We start from the raw sequence: 17,617 nt of genomic DNA on the forward strand, positions 1-17,617 counted from the left end.
GTATTTACTAAGATATTAATTTATTTAATTATGTTATTACAAAAAATTGATTGATAATAGCTGTCGAACACAACATTTATTTCATAATCATAACCACCACACCATTAGTCTAAGAAACAAAATATTAGAAATATTTTTAAAAATTAAAGTGATGTTTTAAAGTAATTTCTATAATATCAATTATATGAATCAATTTTATTATTACTTTTTGGGCAAAATTCAATAATACTCCGTCTAAAAGATGTCCAAACGGTAATGATTGTATCTTGTATCTGAACTAGTGGCTCACTTTTCTATAATTTAAAAAGAGTTGGAATAATATTTTAGGTAAATGTGTATGGAAGAATTATGAACACGAAATAAAAAGAAATACATTTTATGTAAAGATAATACATAAGATTTGGAATAATATTATTATAGTTGTACTATACAAATATTATAAAAATAAAAGATTCTTTGCCAAAAGGGGAGGGGGAGTTTTGGAGGGAAAAAACAGCACCAGGAAGTAACATGTGTCATTTTTTGTGTCTGTTTTAATATTATGTTGTTATTGATTCACGTGAAAAGTTTAGGAGAAATAAAAAGTCATACTTGTCGCTAATGTAGTAATGTAACAGATATATTTGGAATGGGGGTCCAAATTTTTGGGTTTTTTAAAAAAAAAAAAAAAACCTAACTTGGGCTTATGGACCTTTTTTTTTTTTTTTTTACAAAATGGGGATGCAGGTGCTCATCACATGGGCTTAATAGGTTCGCCCCTGCACTCATCCCCTTCCATGGCCTCCATTCAAGCCACAACTCATATCCAACTTTAATGGAGTGTGAAAGCTCATTATTTCAAGCCGCTTTAGTGGAGACAACCTTAACAACCATAATGAAATGAAAATCTTAAGAACAAATGGATAAATTAAGGGCATGGTTAATATCAAAGGATAGGGGTGTCGTCCTTTTCCATTGAAGCAGTTCGTGAACTTCAATTTCTCCATTGAAGCTGTTTCGATTTCAACCGACTGTATTTAAAAATCGTCGACTTCTACCGTATTTCAAATATTTCGAATTCCAAATAATATGCCCTCATATAATACGGGTAAACTACTGAAAAACCCCGAGATAAATAATACGAAAGTACAAATTTATCCTAGTGATTAATTAGTATTTTCTCATTTGCAACGGATGCCACCTAAGTTTCTCAAAATGAAAACCGAAATTTGTTTCTCAAGAAGTCAAATTTGTAAAATATAGATAAAACTCCTATTTCAAATATCCATTTTAGGGTTACAAAAAATGCCTTCAATTGCCATTTGAAAAATGTTTGAGAGACTTGGAATTTTCTCTCCAACGATCCTCCATTTTCGCTCCTCCATCACACTCCATTCCGATCTCCTCTCCTATAGGAGGCAAAAAAAAACCTGACAATAATTCGCAGATTAGGTTTCCATCATTCTCTTCCCTCCTATGCATTGATCAATGATGGCGCTTTCCATGAGAGGTCACTCCGTCTTCATTAGCGACGTTCGTAATTGCCAGAATACAGAGCAAGAAAGTCTTAGGATCGATAAGAAGCTTGGCAATATTCGTACCAAATTCAAAATTGATATGGTTAGGGTTTTCATTTTTAATTTCTTATCGTTTTCGATTTTTCTATCAGATTATAGGCAGTTATTTAATGATTTTGATGTGTAATGCTGTTCAATTTGGTGTGTAAATTTCAAAATTTGAGCTCAATTTGGGGATTCTTGTTGCAATTCTTATTTGTACAACAGTGAGTTGTCAATTTTGTTAAGGCATTGATTCTTGATCTTGGTTGTTCATCTTTCGTTTATTCTTGGTGATGTCTGAACAATGGAAATGTTTGGGGAAACTAGAATGTTTTAAGTTGGGCCGTGGATTGATTATTATAGGGGAAGTTGTGAATTTTTCATTGCAAATGCAAACTTATTATGAAATTGGAAATCAAATTGTATAGGTTTTGTATAATGGTTGTATTTCCAATTGAATTTGAGCTTAATTTTTTTGTACAATTCCATCATATTTTGAATATTGTTGGCAAACTTGATTTTGTGTGGTTCCAATCTGTTTATGATGGTGATCAATTAATGGGGTTTCGGGCCGGAACAGGGTTTTGCTATGGCGTCTGTAACATACATTTGACTAGGTAATAATGTACCCAATTCACAATCAATGACAGTGTAACCGGGATTCTTATGCTTTTTTGAGCACACGCTGCCAAGCCAGGTTTCCATTAGTAAAAACTTTCAATCAAAATGCTCCACTGGGAAATGGTGAGATTATGTTAAACACCTTCAAGACTCATTTTGACAAGCTTTATATACTGATTTGATAAACTTTGTTGGAGTTAACATTGTTTCTTAATTGGTAGCGTTACCATTGTCCAACAGATGTGAATATATCGACCTCCACAATGTGCTTGTGCCTTATGGTGAGGCGTGGGCGTTGCAGAAGGCCATTGTTAAAGAAAAAAAATATTTGATTGAGAGGAACGAAGAGTGCCCGGATACTCTAATTATGCTGCAACATCCTCCTGTGTATACTCTGGGCACTGGTAGCTCTGAGGAGTTCTTGAAATTTAATTGGAAAGATTCCCTTCATGATGTTATTAGAACTGAACGCGGTGGTGAAGTTACCTATCACGGACCTGGACAGGTACATTTTCTTCTTTAATATACTGAATATGTCTCTTTTCTTTTACCTTTTCTTGTATCATTTCTTTTATTGCTGAAATTTATCTTGTGCTATGTTTTGAATTTAATTCATTTCTGAAAATGATTATGCATCTATTTTCTGCTTGTTTGAATTACATTACCAAGATTCCTTCCTTGGGCTAAAAATAATGTTAATATCTCTGTTAAGAGATCACATGAAAGTCCGAAAAGTACTTGAAATCAGACTTAAGAATGTGCAGATTTCTGCATGTATGGTTGCAATATTTAAATAAATTTTTATTTGAAGTTCGGCACAATAGATGTATCTAGTACTTATTTCTTTTGTAATTACTATCTGAATTCAAATCATCCCTGTCGCTATTCTAACTCTTTCATCTTTAATGTAGTTGGTTATGTACCCTATTATCAATCTTCGAAATCACAACAAGGATCTACATTGGTACCTTAGGGCTCTTGAGGAGGTGGTGATTCGTGCTCTTTTCTCAACTTTTTCAATTGAGGCTTCTCGACTTAAGGGCTTTACTGGTGTTTGGGTTGGTATGAATCGTATCCTCTAAACTGATTCACCTTATTGTCCAGGTCATTCATCAATAGGGTGCATCTGTGTGGCTGTGCTTGATAATGGCGGTTAATAATGTTGTAGTCAAAGTTTGGATCTTGATAAGATAAATGAAATGGACATTTGGCTTTTACAATGCATAATAGTTCATCATTTTAGTCTAGTCTATTTAAAGACCTTGCAATCATCTACTATGAGCATAGCTTCATATTTACAAGTCGATTTTTCTGGAATTTTTGTATAGTTACTTAAAATATAGATACCATTGTCTAGTTGTCCCCTAACTATATGTTCTTGTCACTGAAAAACTCCTTTCCGTACATTTGTAAACAGAGGGAGCAATATCATTTTTGTCAGATGGTCTTCAGTCTCCATGTTACCTATAGAAATCCTCTTTAATCTGCAGTTTCACATCAAATGCAGGAAACCAGAAGCTGTCAGCGATTGGGATACGGGTATCTCAATGGATAGCATACCATGGACTAGCACTGAATGTTTCTGTAGACCTGACACCCTTCCAACAGATTGTACCTTGTGGAATACGAGACCGTGAAGTTGGAAGCATCAAGCAACTACTTGGAGAAGTCCAAGCATCCCATCATGAATCAAACGTAGATCAACTCGGTACTGATGATTCTGTACTAATTGACATGGCCCAGAAATCACTGGTTCAGGAATTTTCTGAGGTTTTTCAACTTAAACTTGAGCAAGTATCCTGGCCAGCATCATATCTTTAGAGAAAGTAAAATCCTTTGAGTTATGTGTGAGTGTGCAGTACAAATTGGTCGATCAGAAGGATTTTTCCGTTGTGTCCTCAAAAGTCACAAATTCAGTACCAGCGCTCCTATTTATGTAGTAATTTGATATTGGCATTCAGCATTAGCAAAGCAAAAACTTGTTACAGGGATACGGTTTTGTAGGATACTAGCAAGTTTTCTCACTCTTTATTTATTTATTTATATATTTATTTATTTCTGGGTAGGGGGTTGTAACATCACTTGAACAATTTACATCAGACATTACTGTAAAGAGAGATTTCACTAAACTAGATGTACTGTTATATTCCTCCATGCTTTATACTCGAGTTAGTTGAGTACTTGACTGATCCCTGCCAAGTTTAAAAGTAAGCAATTCCAAGAAATGATCGTTGGGCAACCGGGAGGGGCTTCAGGGATTTGAATTGAATTTTAAGATAATAATATCATTTGAACACACTCCTTGCAGGAAATGATACGATTATAGGAACTTGACCTCCATCATAGAACAATTCGTGCATTTTAATCAAAATGCCTGGGAAGAGGGAGTACCACCCAAACTCTGGCCTATGTTTTTTCATCTCAAACTAGCAAAATAAGCTACTTCTACAGAGGATTCAATCTCTGGCACCAAAGTCGAATTGGTAAGTTCCTCAATGACCACCCATACAAGAGATTCAAGTCTCTTTATTTTATGTGCCCCAATTTGACTTTTACATTGTTCACATACATTCCTTTGATCAATGTTTGTGCTATAAGATTAAACATAGTACTCATGTGAGTACTTGTTAGAGTCACCGTAATTTTTAAATACTTGTACAGTATAATTTATACATGTCATTTTTTATTTATAAAAAAAGATACGTATCATTGGTTAAATTTCTGCCATTTGTACTACTCAAATTGAGTCACGTAAAAAGAACAAAAAGAGCACTTAACATACTCTATAAAATTTAGAGTATGTTGTCTTCTCCTAAATTTATTCGGATTAACATTAATAATATTCATATATTTTGGATTATCGTACATGGTTATTCTACTGAAATCTAAAGCACACATGCATTTAGGATGGAAAGTGTTAGTTGTTACTCATCTATCACTTGGCTAAGGTTGTCTAAATTATTCCTGCAAGAGAAAGAAGCTAAAACTTCCAGCTAGGTTCACAAAAAGAAATAAACTTCCAGCTAAGTTTCTAAATTTCTACCAAAAATTTAGAATCTTCCAGCTAGAAAATGATCATAATATATCAATTGATAAAATTATAACAAAACCATCATTAGAAAATAATTTTAAAATCCTTACAGAAACTAATAACACAAATTTGACGTTAAATGAAAAATAATTCAAGTACTCCACATTTGACGGAGCTCTTTTGTCTCATACACGCACTTAAAACCCGAAAATTGGCTTTGGTGATTGGGTGACTTGGGTCCATTTTGAATACAAACAACGAACTTAAGATGGTACCAATAAGTGTGCTTTGTAATCGATATTAAATTTATGCTTATTCGCATCTATACTAAGTATCATCTAACCACTTTAAAAATAACTATAGTAACAACACATATCTAGAAATTTATACATAAAATTTATGGGCCAAACTTCAAAAAAAAATTTAATATAAAAATAAGTAGTTTAATCTATGATTTTAGTACAAAACAGTAATTTAGGAAACATTAAACCTAAATACAATAGCAATAACTTCTCTTATGATGTAAGTTAGTATTAAGGCTAAACTGCTAAAGAAAGAAGCTTAGCCTTAAACCCTTAACCAACTACAACATTAATTTTCTATCCTTATAATAATCTATACATACCCACACCCTTCCCATCCCTAAAATCACTATTTCATTCAAAACAAAATCGGAAACAAAAGGTACGTAATAACTAAAGACTTTGGTTATCATGGCTAGCATGAAACTAGTATTCTTTTTTGTTCTTGCTCGTTGTTCTTCCTTTCCTCTCCGTCTCCATGCGCTCTCGATCTCTCGAAAAATACCGAAAGTAGAGGCGATTTATCAGTTTGGTGATTCAATATCCGACATCGGTAACTTGATACGCGAATCCCCCGTTGGAGAGCATACAACCTTTGCAAGACTTCCTTATGGACAAACTTTCTTCCATAAGCCAACTGGTCGTTGCTCCAATGGTCTTCTCATGATTGACTATTTTGGTATGTAACTTTGTTGATAGATCTACTAATCACGCACCTTTTACGTGTATTTATAATCTTTAACATGTTTATCTTATGGTTTCTCCATTGTTTTCAAAATGATCGCAATTATTTGTGTACTGTATCAAGCATTGACCTCACATTTTATACTCTCTCCGTCTCATAATATTAGTTCCAAATTTCCTATTTCAGAGAGTCGAAATATTATTCCTATTTCTATTTTTGGATAGTATGTAAAGACTATTATACCCTTATTTTTTTAACTTTATTCATTATACTTCCTATATTACCCTTGAATTTTGCACATGCCTTGTATTTTTTTTTCTTTCCCTCTTTAACTTTTGTCTAAAATTGTACTTTTCACTTTTATTGATGTATTTCATCCAATTTCTCCTCCTATTTCTTAAATATCGTGAAAAAATACAAATAGGAACTATATTATGGAACGAAGGGAGTAGAAGATATATAAACAAATGTTGTTGAATTACTTGTGTGAACCCGTGTGAAACTATAATGGTTATAGGCCTTATAGCTATATAGAAACAAATGAAGTATACGTGCTTATCATCAATAAAATTCTACGTAGTAAGAATATAGACAATTATGTTGGGGAATTTAGTGGTAACAAGAGTCACAAAGAAAAGCAAACGAAATTAAATGAGAATTTTTCGAGGCATGAACGGGATCACTTTCCCAAAAGTATAATTCCGACCCTATGCTACAACTGGGTATCATGGAAATTTACTCAAAAGATACAACGAAGGTCAATTGCAATCACGAATAGGATGATTACAAAACAATGTAAATAAGCGTTTGTGATTTGTGATGATGATAATTGAAGAACTTTACAAACAAGAGAATAAAAATGAAAGTTACTGTCCTCTATTTTATTCTCTAACTTCATCATATATATATAAAATATAATTAAAAGCAAAAACCATCAACTTAACCGTCAAAAACAATGCAACCTCAACCCAGAAAGTGGTCGGGCCCGATCGGGCGAGTATATTCTTCAGAAAACGCAAGCACTCGGGCCCGATCGAACGACGAGGCTTCCATTCCCAGTTCATCATGCGGGCCCGGTCGAACCGTGGTGGCCCGGTCGGGCGGTGATACAGCGAAATAAATATTATTATTTATAACTCATAATCAATTGATCGGGCGAGTTCCACCATTTTTATTTGCTTCATATTAACAGAGGAATTAGGAATAAGATCAAGCACCATCATTCTTTTAATAGAAGTTAAATTTACATGTCCAAGTCTACCAGCATGTCAAGTATCACACATTCAACAAATTGATGAAGTAGAATTGATAGAGATATTATTCACAGAACTTTGCATAAGATTAAGCTTAAATAAACCATTTTATACTTGCTGCACTAATAAAAAAGCACTAATAAGATTTTTTTCTAATATCAGAGACTCCTTTTAATTTCATATCATATACTTTCAAACTCATGATTTCGGTCAGCATTTGATTTTTGATCAATCATTTTTTCACAAGAATAACACTTAAGACCCTTTTCAGCCGAACCAAATATTAAATAGTCTAGTTCTTTTTTTTTTTTTAAACAACTGAACACATTTAAACAGCTACTACGTTCTGTAACACATTAATAATTAGGCCTTGCATATTTAATAATTGCACTCGATAGTTCTACCTTTCATAAAATAGTTTATTGATATACAGTACTTCAGTACGTATGACTTGTATATTTTTCTGTTGTATATATTGCAGCTAAATACTTCAAGTTGCCCTTTCTTGATGCGTATCTTAATGAAGCTGGTAACTTCTCTCATGGTGTGAACTTTGCTGTTGCGGGATCGACGGCTCTTGACACTTCAACCTTAGCTGCTAAAAAAATTAGATCACCCTTCACTAATAGTTCATTATCTGTTCAAATGCTTTGGTTTAGGTCTCACCTACTTTCACACTGCCCTAATTCAAAAGGTAATTAAAAAGTATATCATTTAGACCTCAATTTGATCATACTACTTGTACTAAAAATAATAATATTATGTAGAATATAATATTACTTGTATTGGATTTGTTTTAGCCTAATTTTTAAATCAATTTTAGTAATAAATAGTTAAAGATATTAATCTTCAAGAATCAAGATAATTTGTTATTTGTTCTTTCTATTCATATATATATATGCAGATTGTAAGGCCACACTCGCAAATGCACTGTTTATCATTGAAACCGGAGGCAACGACTTTAACAACGCATTGTTGGGTAGAAAAACAAATTGAAGAAGTTCAACAAATGGTGGATGAAGTAATTCAAGCCATTACTACTGCCGTGAAGGTCAATATTTTTCTACTGTATTACTTATTGTACTTAATTGTTCATAATATAACAAATATGTTAATTACTAATTAAGTACAATGGATACATATAATATGCAGGAATTAATTAGTTTTGGTGCCTCTAAAGTTGTAGTTCCTGGAAACTTTGCAATTGGTTGCATGCCTATTTATCTTAGCACTTTCAAGACGAGTGACTCGAATATGTACGACGAGCTCCAATGTATAAAGGGTCTAAATGGATTTGCAACATTTCAAAACGATCGATTACAAGTAGCTATTAAGGAGCTTCAAACACAGTATCCGAATGTTGCAATTGTCTATGCCGATTATTTCAATGCATTGAAGGGACTCCTTCAAAATGCTGCATCAAATGGTTAGATTTTTGCCACTTTTTCATGTTTGATCTTGAAACCAATAATTATAGGACTAATATAAATAATTATTGACGTGTAGGGTTTGAAAGGGATGAAGTACAAAAGTCATGTTGTGGAATTGGTAACAATGACTACAATTTTAACATAACTCGAATGTGTGGAAACGACGGAGTTCCAGTCTGTCGTGATCCGTATAAGCGAATAAGTTGGGATGGAGTTCATATGACTCAACATGCCTATAGAGTCATGGCAAAGGAGTTATTCAAGCAAATTGTTCGAGACATCTCTTATCAAGCTTATTTCTTCCGTTAGTGCGTCTCAGTTACTACTCATGTATACTTTGTAGTTGTATTTTTACGTATTGTTAGGGTCCGATGACAATGGGTTGGCTTTGAATCGGATTATGCACCATCCAATTCCAATCCTACAAGCTCTCAGATTTCTGATTTGCCTCTGACTTCGACATCTAGCTACTCCGATAATCGGACTAAAAATCCCAATAATCCAATCCGACTCTGACAAAGGGACCGAGGGTTTAACGAAGGAAGTAAGTTTTGCAACAAACTCAGCCGTATCTTCAAGTAATGTTAGTATTGGGCGCGAGGAAGAGGCTCAATCTTATATGGAGGAAAATGGCTCATCAGCCTCATCTAATCTCACTGGTGCGATCTCCAACAATATCCAATTCAATTTCACGTCCAAGCGCAATACGAGGAAGAGTCGATGCTCAAATAGAAGGGGTTCATCTCGACAATTAAAAGATAAGAACACAATCTTCAGTAATGATATGATGCTACTAGCATCCCATTTATTGTCGTGGTTTACAGTGTCTTTTGATTGCAAGTCCCAAATTAGCAAGAAGAAGAAATATGTTAATCCCCCCATAACCAATCCCCCAAGCAACCTAAGAAAGAAGTTAGCGTCTAATGTTCGTAATTGTATCTCTATTTCCATGTCGTCAAGTAAGCGTTGTTTTTTCTTATAAATCTGCTAGCGTTGAATCCATACCCATGAATTGGACAAAATATTACTGTATAATTTTAAACATATACTTCATCCGTTCTTTTTTAATCGCAACATATTTCTTTCATATTTCTTTCAGACAAGTTGTAAATTAATTACAACATTACTTTATTTGGACAATCAACAATACTTTTCTCTCTCCTATGATTCACCTTTTTTTCCCCTCTTTCTATCTCTCCTCTCCTAAAACACCGTGCAACTCCCTTGTGTTGCAATTAAACAAGAATAGACAAAGTAAATAATATGTGTAACGAACTTTAAAAAAAGGAGCTGGTATCTAAACTTCCTTTTTTTATTGCTAACTGATTCAACTAATCACTAATAAAGTTCATAGTTAAGAAGCCAGTCCTCTTAAATATAGATAGAACCCTAGAGCTCGATACATTCAAGAAGCTCAAACTTTGAACATCTAATAGGCTTGAATATAATACAGCTCAAAGATAAGGCTGATGTTGCCTGTTTCTTAGGGACAAAGCAGATTCTTATTGGGAGAAACTCGGTGAAAGAATGAGCATCTCACCATTTGGATCCCGGCATTGCATGAGAATTTTGCCCAGTGGGTATTACAAGCTCTTTACAATGTGATCAGCAATATAAGTAGCATCTCCAAAGCTGAGTACATGTGCAGAGGAATGATGCCCAGGCTTCAAGCAGTAGTGTCGTCAAATCTGGGGGAAAGGGGGCAGGGCATGGGCTGGGATGGGGTTGAAGGATTGCCAATATGATGAGAGGGAAAATCTATTGTACACCGCTCCACCTAGCCCAATCAACAAACTGCATGCCACCGTAGACATTGTTGGCAAATCGCACACCAACGGTGAAAGCCAAAGCAACTGGTGGAAAATTCTTGGCCAACGGTGATGTCTCAACCACTCGTTCCAGTCCATTAATAACTTGGTAACGAGTATTGGATGAAATGGCGAGGAATGCACCTGTTCAAAATGCACAAACAGCTATTTAAACCTAGTATCAGCATGGCCAAGAGATGCAACAACACAGATTCCCAAATACAAGGCAAACTAAAAATATTATTAGGGCTAGGGGATTGAGGGCAGAGGAGAACATTAAGGGGAAAAATGAAACAAAAGTCACATGCATGCAAAGATCATGTCTTAAATTAAACAGCTCAATATTTGGATAATTTTATAGATGCTTCATATCTTCATCTTCATTCCATTGATTATAAGAAACAACACAAGGATAACAATTTGGATTTTTAACAAAAGCTAAGATGTTTATCTAACGACTAAATAAGTAAAAGATGACCTGCCATTCATAAGAGGTGGAAAAAGGAATCAGATGTTACAACTAGAAGGTTAAAAACATAAACATCTCACCACAAAAACAAAACAAATTAGGTATCTTCTAATGAAAATTGAAGAGATACCCCTGATCACTAATCTAAAAATGCACATATTTCAAGGGGAAAAAAAATAAGATAATCTATGAAAGTCCTCTAGAACCAAAGAGAAAGAATTAATGAAGGATTTACGAGTTTGGTAGCCAAGTTAGATCATACATACCCCAGAGTAATGCACTTTTTATCAAAGGTGGGACTGGTATATCTTCATCAGACTTCTTTATGCTCCTATTATACAAAACAACAGAAGGATGTTAAAAAAGTTCAATCTCACCAAAAAAGTACTATAACAAGAACATTAATTTAGGGTGATTATAACAATTGAAAGATTGCACCAGTATGATTTCTATGAATCAAACCCAAACTATAGATCTTAAGCAGAGGTACAACATCCAGCAGCATATGAAACAATGCAGGTTTTCTAGCAAGAAAATTCAGTTTTATCCCTGGTTTGAAGTCTTAACCTTAGCTAGGCAGAAATCTTGCAGATCTTTGGATAACATTTCAGATAATTGCCGAGCTCCAAGTTCATATGTTAGAGTTCGACTTCTTAAAAGTTGGTATGGCATTGTATGCATAGAGTAACTATTGGTGTTTGGACATATATATCTACAAGTTTGAGCTGGAAATAAAATTTCTTACTTTTTATACATCAACTTTTCAGTTTTATAGCCCCCCTCTTGAGGCATCAACATTTCAGATTTGAATTTTTCCCCCCATGAAACCTCAATGATTCATGTCTCTTCGTATTTCACACCCACATACAAGTTGGTTGTTTTCACTAAATTTTTATTTAGCTATCATATAGAACCTATTTCAAAAGTTTGTAATCCACCACTTACGCACAAAGATCAAAGACTAATATTACTACACTCTTTTGCAATCGTCATTTATAGCTTACCTTGAAGGACATAAGAGACAGAGGAATTTGGGAATGATTTGATGATTTCCAAAGTGGTGTACAATATGTTAACTTTTTAAAAAAAAAAAAACAAAACAAAAGGATAGTAATATTTACCAACCATAACTACCGGATAGGATAGTCTTTTTTCTTATATTTGTCTCTTTTGGTGGAAAAAGCTTATGTAACTCTAAAATCATTTACATTGACATACCCAATGCCCCAAAAATGTTGAGCCATGCGGCCCTTGGATAACAAGTTCAAGAAGAGCAAAAAAGAAATGTGATTTGAATCTCTAATTATCATACCTTTCAACAGCCAAAAAAAGTCAACTATGGATCCACATTTAGTAAAGTCAGTTCAGACTGCATGATGTGAACAAGTAGACCACAGGTTCTGAGTAAAAAATCCAACATTTCACCAATCACCACCAGCCTAAACATATGCTCGGATAATTATATTCATGAGTGACAGAATCTTATCAATTGCCTCAGCCTTTTTCAAACTTTGTTAAAACAACATTAGTTTAAGTCTGAACCCAAGTAAATCTGGACAGAGATCACTAGTTTTTATAACATATATTTCCAACATTTCAACAGAGCATCACAATTGTTCATCAATCCATATGCTAAAAAAATGCAATTACAATGAACTAATTGACTTATATCTGCAATCCAAGATGTAGCATATGAAGTTATTAATACACGAAAGTGCATTGATCATATAGGATTTTAAAAATTGTTAGAGAGCTTACCTTTTAGCGGTCATGATCAGATTTGCAATGCCTTGGCCAACAATGCCACATCCAAATCCAACTCCCCCTTGCAGTACTCCCTGTAAAAACAATTTCATTTATTTATACTTCGTATTGCAAAAGCTGCAAGGAACATTATAAATGCTTAAAAGACTAGTATTGCAACTATCAATGTACTTCACTAGTATTGCAACTATCAATGAAATTCCCTTTTGCAAAGCAGACACCCTCTTACAATAAGAATTGAAGCTTAAAAAAAATGCTGGTTAAAATAAGAAATTACAAGATCAGCACTATAATATCTTCTCAGCAAAACCTCAAAATAAGCTCAAATTCACATTGAAAACAGACCATAAGAAATTTGAACTCTAAGAAACTGTTTAGGACAATTGGGAGTATGTATACAGAATTGAGAGGAATATATTCTTCAAATGTCAACCAATAAATTAAACTAGTGAAGCAAAGGCCCAAAAGACATTAATTGAAAGTCATAGCACTATTTCAGTCATGCAGACTGCATAATTTAGTCCTTGCAAACTTCAGCAAGGACTTCTAGAATGACAAGTACAAGATGTACATGTTTAAATACTGAACCTTGGCATTCATTATAATAGTCAGAATTGATGCAAGTCATGACAATCATCCAGGAAAGCAGAAACTGTAATTAGTCTTCTAACATATGTAGTCTCAATACCGTGTAAAGATATGAAGCTATTCGCTGCTTCACTGAAAAATGAATTCCTGGCCGTTCAGCTTCAAAGACGCTACAAAGCAAAGATTAAATAAATACATTAGTTTTGTAAACATATATTTGTCTATCCAAACCGATACAGCACAAAGGGAGCTCCACCTCTTGTATTAGCAGAGGACTAGACAGGCTCAATTTCAAACTTTAAATTTAACTTAAGCAGATAATCTATACAGAATAATTAGAAATTTAGAACATTAAAAAAATAATGCAGCGCCCTATATCCTAAGATCTCAGGGAGCCCCACTAACCTACTGGGAAGTTCATTACAAGCACGTCTGATGCCTCCAAAAAAACCGACAGCAGATGTAGATCGATTTCCAATACGGACATATGGCGCTAACATGCCAACTAAGGCCACATTTACAACCACACCGACAAGAAGATCAGCAAGATAAAGTTCAAATTCCGTCCAAAAATCTTTTCCCCTTTTCTGAACTTCCGCAAATGTTGCACAACAGGAATCAATTACAATCTGCATGGTTCCAACAAACATGTCATAAGCATTTATCTCATTTCATACAGCATAATCAGATTCAAGCATTATTAACAATCAGCAATTAAGCAGGTAGTCACCATCATCATAAACCAGCATAGTCAGAATTATCTCTCAACATGTCCATGTATCAGTTGTCATTTCAAAATAAATTGAATATTTAAGAAGATTTTCTTATTCCACATCATTTGTCATTAAATATTAATGCAATATTGTTAGCTGTCATTGCCATGTAAAATTTTAATGCAATAGTACAAGTCTATTCTTATACACCAATACAATGATTACAAACACCCATTGTCATGTGCATTACCAACGTTTTCAAAGTAGAGCGTATAAACACACTGCATCCGAGTAATTACTACTTCCACATATCCATGTTTCCTTTAACCTCAACAAGCTCATCAACATCATTTCAACACCTTTAATTCTACCAACTAAATGGAAAACTCTAGCTTACCTCAGTCCCAATTTTAAATAAGAATGCAGGATCAGCCAACATTCGATTTCGAAGCATAGCACAATGTCTAATCAAAAATCCTAGCGGCCCAGCTGTTCCCTACAATCAAATTCAAGTATATTAGAAAATTGAAATAACAATACAAGAATACAAATCAATTAAATGCATAAAGTATGCCACTCCAACGTTTAAAGTTTGAAGCTAGCCAATGCACATTTTATACAGTTAACACCTTTAATCATCTTTTAGTTTGAATTATAAAAAGTCGATATTTTGAATATATATCGAAACAAATCAAACATGTTTATTTTATGTATAAATCACAATAGACAGTCCAATATACACTTCCGAACATTGCAATTAAGCAAGAAGTATTAAAAACTACTCGAATATGTATTATATAATCAAGAACAAATCACCTGTAACTCCAAATACCGCATCAAAATCAACTCTCTAATTCCAGTAGTTTTCGCAGCTTCAAGAATATCATTCGGAAGGGTCGCCCCATATTTCTCAGTCTCTCTCATCACTTCCTCAAATTTCAATATCGCGCCGAACTCCTTCTCTTCTCCATCATCACCATTTCCGTCACCTTCTCCGCCACTACCTCCGCCATTTTCAGGCGGTGACTTCCCATTACCATTGTCAGAACCACCATCATCGAGCCGAGCCGAAACATTCTCTTCCAAAACCCGAACATCATCATCTGGAATCGTCACAGTAGATTCCGAGTTATACGAATTGACGATAAACCCAACTTTCTCTCTCCTCCAATTGGCCGAATTCACGAGTTTAAGAGAGAAAGATGGTCTGGGTTGAGAAAACCCAGAAACCCTACAATGGAGGATGAAATTGGAACTCCATTGATTGATTGCATTGTTGGGGAGATACGGAAGAGTGGAGCTCAATGAAGCAACTGACATGGCTGCTCGAGAATCTGTGTTGAGTATGATCTAGGGTTTTAGGTTGAATTTGATGAAGAAATTGGGGGAATAATTGATTGATTGATAGTTGATGAAAATGGGAAAGATTGAAAGTTTCAGAGAGGAGGAAAATGGGGTGCATGAAGTGTGGAAGTAGAAAGTGTGAGTGAGTACGGCGGCGATGAGGGGTATAGAGGGACTAATTAGGAGGACGGAGGAGCTATGAGGTTTTTACTAAAAACGTGTGGATATTATTTTGTTAATTAATTTAATTTATTTTGATTTAATGTGGGACACTCATAGTCAAAGTGACAAACTAGTTCTACTAACTAGTCCATTAAGGCAATAAGCCCGTTTGAGTATAATATTACCCTTCGTCTCAATTTATTAACAAGAAAATACAAGTTAATCACTAGGATAAATTTCTGGTGTTTATTCTTGGATAATTTGTAATTTATTCTGTAAAATATAAGGTCATTTTAAAAAATTTACATCAAAATTGAGAAAATGATGAAGACGGAGCGTTTGACAGAGCTTACAAGAATCTTCATTGGAGCTCATGACTAGGCTTCAATGGGAAGATTAGTGGAAGAGGACGACACCCCTACTTTTGGGGTTAACCATGTCATTTATTTCTCCATTTGTTCTTAGGGTTTTTGTTTAATTGGGCTGCTTCAATGCCAAAAATGGTTGCGGAGGAGGAAGAAGAAGGTGAAGGCAAATAGAGATCACTGGATGAAGATGAAGGCTGGTAAGGATCGCAGGACAAAGATGAAGCGCTCTCCATTGAAGTCCGCGATTAACTGGATGCAACTCATTTACTAATTCTCTTTTTCATTTAAAATCATTTACTAACTCCTTTTTTCATTTAATACGGAGTAAGTTTTTCTTTCCTACTTTTTCTTTTGAGTTTGAGTTGGGTCTCACATTCACCTACCTATTTTTTCTATCTACTTTTTTACTTGTATAAAATCATGTACAAATGACATGGGAGCAAGTAAAATTAGATAGAGTGACTGAGTGAGTATAAATATTGATAGTAATGCATGAAGAGTAGGGAGAGGCGCCAATCTTGTATAACAATCAAAATATTTGGTGCTCAAAAAAGTACCAAAAGACAAAGCCGAAAATTCTATTTGGTACCAAAATATTTGATTTTGGTACAAAAAAATGTGCTTATACAGTTATACCTTATGACTTCCCTAATGTTGATCAAAGTTTGGCTTTAAATAGTTTGACTCAAAAATAAATGGAAAGAATAATTACCTTGAAACAAATATTGATAGAAAGAGTTTTTTTTAGAGAAAATCCAAGTTGATCTCGGTGATAAACAAGCATTGTTTAACTCGTGGCATTTCTGTAATTAAATTGCACTGGTTTTTGCAAACATCCAATGAAACACGAGTTCTGGGCCCCAGCTCTGTCAGCTACCAAGTGAGAGCAAAGTAACGATGATAAAGTCGTTTCTCCAACGTTAACGTCGAAACGAAGGCCTTTAACCCACGGTAACATTTCCATATTTTTTGAAGAAGATGAAGGTGCTAGCAGGGTCGGGAATGTGAAGGAAGGAGGAAAGGAAACCATGGATTAATCATGGAGATGGGTCATGGTGGAGTGAGGAGGAAGATGATGGTGATTTTTTTTTATTTTCTTAAAAAAAAATTCCAAATTGTAAAAGTTGAATTGAAGAACAGTCAAATTGAAGAAGAAAGAGGCTTACGTGTCGATGCTCTTGGGTTTGGGTAGGTGAGACCGTGAGAGGCTCACAGTCACAGCAACTAACCATGGTTAGTTATGTCCACTTAACGTCCATATAACAGCAGAAATCCGTCCAAGAAATGTTGACATAAATATCCTTACTTTTACACGCGAAAAGACGAGTTTACCCTTGAGATAAACAACCCATGTTTCTCTCAGAGATCAACCTGGGCAAGCTCTTTTTTTTAAAGTTGAAAAATATTTTCCTTCCAAAATACCATGAATAAGTAAGATCACATAAATGGAAAAGTGTATGAAGAAGTTATTTACTTCCTGACTTCCTGTGCCCTCAATGGCTCTAATCATAAACCACATGTCTATGTTTCTAGATTTGGGA

General features: G+C 34.5%; 2 protein-coding genes and 1 pseudogene across 2 annotated transcripts; 2 read left to right on the forward strand and 1 right to left on the reverse strand.

Annotated features, from left to right (window-relative positions):
- The first annotated feature begins 1,259 nt into the window (after window positions 1-1,259).
- Window positions 1,260-4,291, forward strand: LOC110699633 (plastidial lipoyltransferase 2-like). The gene is made up of 5 exons (XM_021877143.1): window positions 1,260-1,599; window positions 2,189-2,282; window positions 2,381-2,664; window positions 3,071-3,221; window positions 3,667-4,291. The coding sequence occupies exons 1-5, from the start codon at window positions 1,468-1,470 to the stop codon at window positions 3,978-3,980; spliced, it is 975 nt and encodes a 324-aa protein (XP_021732835.1). The 5' UTR covers window positions 1,260-1,467; the 3' UTR covers window positions 3,981-4,291.
- A 1,315-nt stretch (window positions 4,292-5,606) lies between these two features.
- LOC110699797 lies at window positions 5,607-10,046 on the forward strand (annotated as a pseudogene).
- Window positions 10,047-10,153: 107 nt separating this feature from the next.
- LOC110699632 (protein RETICULATA-RELATED 1, chloroplastic-like) lies at window positions 10,154-15,772 on the reverse strand. The gene is made up of 7 exons (XM_021877142.1): window positions 15,019-15,772; window positions 14,600-14,698; window positions 13,895-14,118; window positions 13,590-13,659; window positions 12,896-12,975; window positions 11,404-11,468; window positions 10,154-10,812 (listed from the first exon to the last, which is right to left on the reverse strand). The coding sequence occupies exons 1-7, from the start codon at window positions 15,520-15,522 to the stop codon at window positions 10,619-10,621; spliced, it is 1,236 nt and encodes a 411-aa protein (XP_021732834.1). The 5' UTR covers window positions 15,523-15,772; the 3' UTR covers window positions 10,154-10,618.
- Window positions 15,773-17,617: the final 1,845 nt, after the last annotated feature.

This window comes from Chenopodium quinoa, unplaced genomic scaffold (genome assembly GCF_001683475.1).
Source record: "Chenopodium quinoa cultivar QQ74 unplaced genomic scaffold, ASM168347v1, whole genome shotgun sequence".
NCBI classification, from domain to species: Eukaryota; Viridiplantae; Streptophyta; class Magnoliopsida; order Caryophyllales; family Amaranthaceae; genus Chenopodium; species Chenopodium quinoa.